General features: G+C 29.3%; 1 protein-coding gene across 1 annotated transcript in view; it reads left to right on the top strand.

The window, feature by feature from the left end:
* Window positions 1–307: 307 nt before the first annotated feature.
* PmUG01_09026300 (conserved Plasmodium protein, unknown function) overlaps window positions 308–3,294 on the top strand; it is a gene marked incomplete at both ends in the record, with an annotated part of 4,182 nt that continues 1,195 nt past the window's right edge. Inside the window, one exon of the mRNA XM_029004949.1 lies at window positions 308–3,294. This exon is cut by the window's right edge and continues 122 nt beyond it. Within this exon, the coding sequence (XP_028861587.1) occupies window positions 308–3,294 (2,987 nt within the window).

Genomic DNA, 3,294 nt, shown 5'->3' with positions numbered 1-3,294 from the left:
TATATATTTAAATTTATATGTACATTTACAGATATATCCGTATATGTGTACATATATTTATATGTGCACATGACCGTGTTTAAGAATTGTTTTACACTTGTGCCTCCCATCCTATTTACTCCCACTGGTTCTTGTGCCAACCCGTTCTCACATACACACATTAATATTTCCATTTTTACCTCTCAACAATTGGCACAATTTAAAAAATGTATATATATATATATATATATATATATTTGTATACTTATTTATATATATATGTATATATGCATGTTTATATGTTTATTACACTTCAGGTGGAACAAAAATGTCGGAGTATAAGATTAAGAGTTCATATTTTTCCAAAAAAAATAAGGTCTTAATTCTGATATGTGCAATTTTTTTCTCGTGTTCCACTCACATATTTAAGAACATGTTTCCCTTTTTATTTATGCTAGCGGGAATAAGAAAAGATTATACTAGTACAAAACTAACGGAAAAAAAAAATTATATTGGTCAGGTAAAAAATCAGTACCACAATTATTTGAATAATTACGTCAGTTATGCAAACAATCATGATAGTGAAGAGAGGGAAAAAGATAATGTGTATGATAAAAAATATTTATTTTTAAGCAATGTAAATTGCGCTCTACATAATATGTATAGAGAAAATATTGGTGTACATAACTTTTACCCACACAATGAATATTACAAATATGATAAAGAGGAGGACCCAAAAAACAAAATGAACAAACAGTCGATATATATTTATAGTAACATATTGTCTTTAATATATTTTAGCTCACTAATAACATATGTATTTATTTTATTTTTTAATTTGAGTAAAAAAAGTTATATTTTAAATAGTTTTTATGTATTGAACTTGATTTCTCATTTTATTATTTTTTTAATTTTAAGTGATATACAAATATACAACGAGAATTTAAATTATGACTTGTACATGCAAACACAAAAACAAAAAAAAAATTATACTTTATTTTTTACTGCACAAAATAATGAAAATATTGTGAATTGTTATGACCCTGAGTTAAAGAAAAAAGAGATTAATTTTTTTTTTAAAAAGAATTTAGAAAATAGGTTAAATTTTAACAGCTTATTCTTTTCAAATAGTTTGGAAATGTCCAATTATTTGTTCATTTTGCAACGGAGGGAGATATCCATTTATCCTAGTGAAATGGAAGATGGGTCCATGTCGTCTGACAAAAAGAAGGTAGTGGGGAACACGATCAATTTTGCCTACACAACAGACGACAAACAGGAGGTTAGAAGTGAAATGCTGAATCGAAGGAGTAATAGCAGCACCGTTACAGAGAATAGTAATGCTAGAGATACTAACAACAGCAGCTTCATTAATGGAATTAATAGCAGCATCAATTATGGCATTAATGACAGAATCAATAATGGTATTAATAGCAACAGCAAGGGGTACTTGAAGCATTTGTTCTACGTGTTCATCGTGATAAGTTCTGTATGTAGCGGATATATAAAGATATATCAAAAGAAAATATTGTACTGTGTGTTTTATGTAAATATAGGTGTTATAACATCGTTGTTGATTCTTATGAACAGTTTATTTAAATTATTGGCACATTCGTTAAATTTTGTAGTAACAAACAATAATGCTGATACAGATATAAGGGACTACATAGTTATGTTTTTATTTATAGACTTATTAGGGTTTATGATGACAATAGTTTTTACCTATAAGTGGATTAGTCAAAAATATTTGTGGGATAATTTATATAAAATTTTTTATAATTATAAATATACTTGTTTCTACTTGAACGAAACTTATTATATATACTCAACTGACAAGAATATTGACAACATACTTGTTCATATACATATGTGTGAAGACAAAAATGTCGAAATAAGTTTTTGTGCCTACACAAGTCTGGAAAAGTCCATTTTTTATGAGTACTATCTCCTGAACAAGTTCAGAAATAATAAATTAAGTAATAACAAACTTAGTATTATTGAAATCAAAGATAAACCTTTTGAAGTTAGTACCACGTATAATATTAAAAGGAACTCAAGAGTAGGTAAACCACAATTAAAGGGCATCAACCATGGGAAAAGCGAACGAAGCGGAATAAACGGAAGTAGCGGAATAAACGGAAGTAGCGGAATAAACGGAAGTAGCGGAATAAACGGAAGAAGCGGAATAAACGGAAGAAGCGGAATAAACGGAAGTAGCGGAATAAACGGAAGAAGCGGAATAAACGGAAGAAGCGGAATAAACGGAAGAAGCGGAATAAACGATACCTTTACTAGGAGGAAGAACCACAGTTATACCATGAAGCCTTACAAAATTTGCATTGAAGCCGTTAACAGTTTAATTGCCATAGAGCACGATACTATTAATGCTTCTTATCAAGAAACTAACAAAGAAAATGTACCATATAACCCTAGTTCGAACAATAACGTAAACTCTGAAATGTTAGACAGTAAAAGAAATATAGGCAAATCCGTTTACTACGACGGGATCGAGAGGAATGATGGAGTTGTTGTAAATGCACAAGAGGAAGCACAGGATTATGTAGATGCTTATGTACATATTCCAGATAAAGATATACTTAATGGTAGTGAAAATAATTTGGCGTATTCGAGAACCGCAAATAATGGAAAGAAAAAATGGATAAAGAAGGAAGCGGTGCACTTTTTGAACGTTACTGAGGGCGGAAAGGAAGAGGAGAAAGGGGAAGAAGAAAAAGGAGAAACTGTAAAAAAATATGTTACAGGTGGAAAACACGAAACAGGTTTACATAGCTCAACTGATAATCGAAACATAGGAACAAATGAAATATTTAATATCAATTCAAAACGTCATGTTGTAAATCATTTAGACGAACGGCATAAAGAAAGAGGAGATAACAACAATTTAGGTGCAGAGAACTTATCTGAAAAGGAAAACTACGAGGAAGAGGATCAAAAGATCGAAAAGGGCGAAAAGAACTCCTTGTTGACCCCGACTTACTATGAGGAAGACAAATATTTGTACTGTGATGACTTGGAGTTATCTTATGATGATAAAGATAACTCACCTTTGTTACTTAACAAATACAAAGAAAGATATAAAATTAAAAATATATTTATAATATATGAAAAAGTGAAAACATTTTTTTCTTCGTTCACTTTTTTTTTCTTTTTTTTTATATTTATATATGCTTTTTTATTATCAATTATGCACATATTCGTAAACTATTTTTTTTATATATATTTAATTGTATTTAATATAAATATTTATGTGTCTAATATTTATACTATTCTTATGACCTTTGTTTCACTGTTAGC

The sequence above is a fragment of the Plasmodium malariae genome (assembly GCF_900090045.1).
Source record: "Plasmodium malariae genome assembly, chromosome: 9".
Taxonomy (NCBI): Eukaryota; Apicomplexa; class Aconoidasida; order Haemosporida; family Plasmodiidae; genus Plasmodium; species Plasmodium malariae.
The sequence above is the reverse complement of the archived record's forward strand: the minus strand, read 5'-3'. Positions and strand labels throughout refer to the sequence as shown.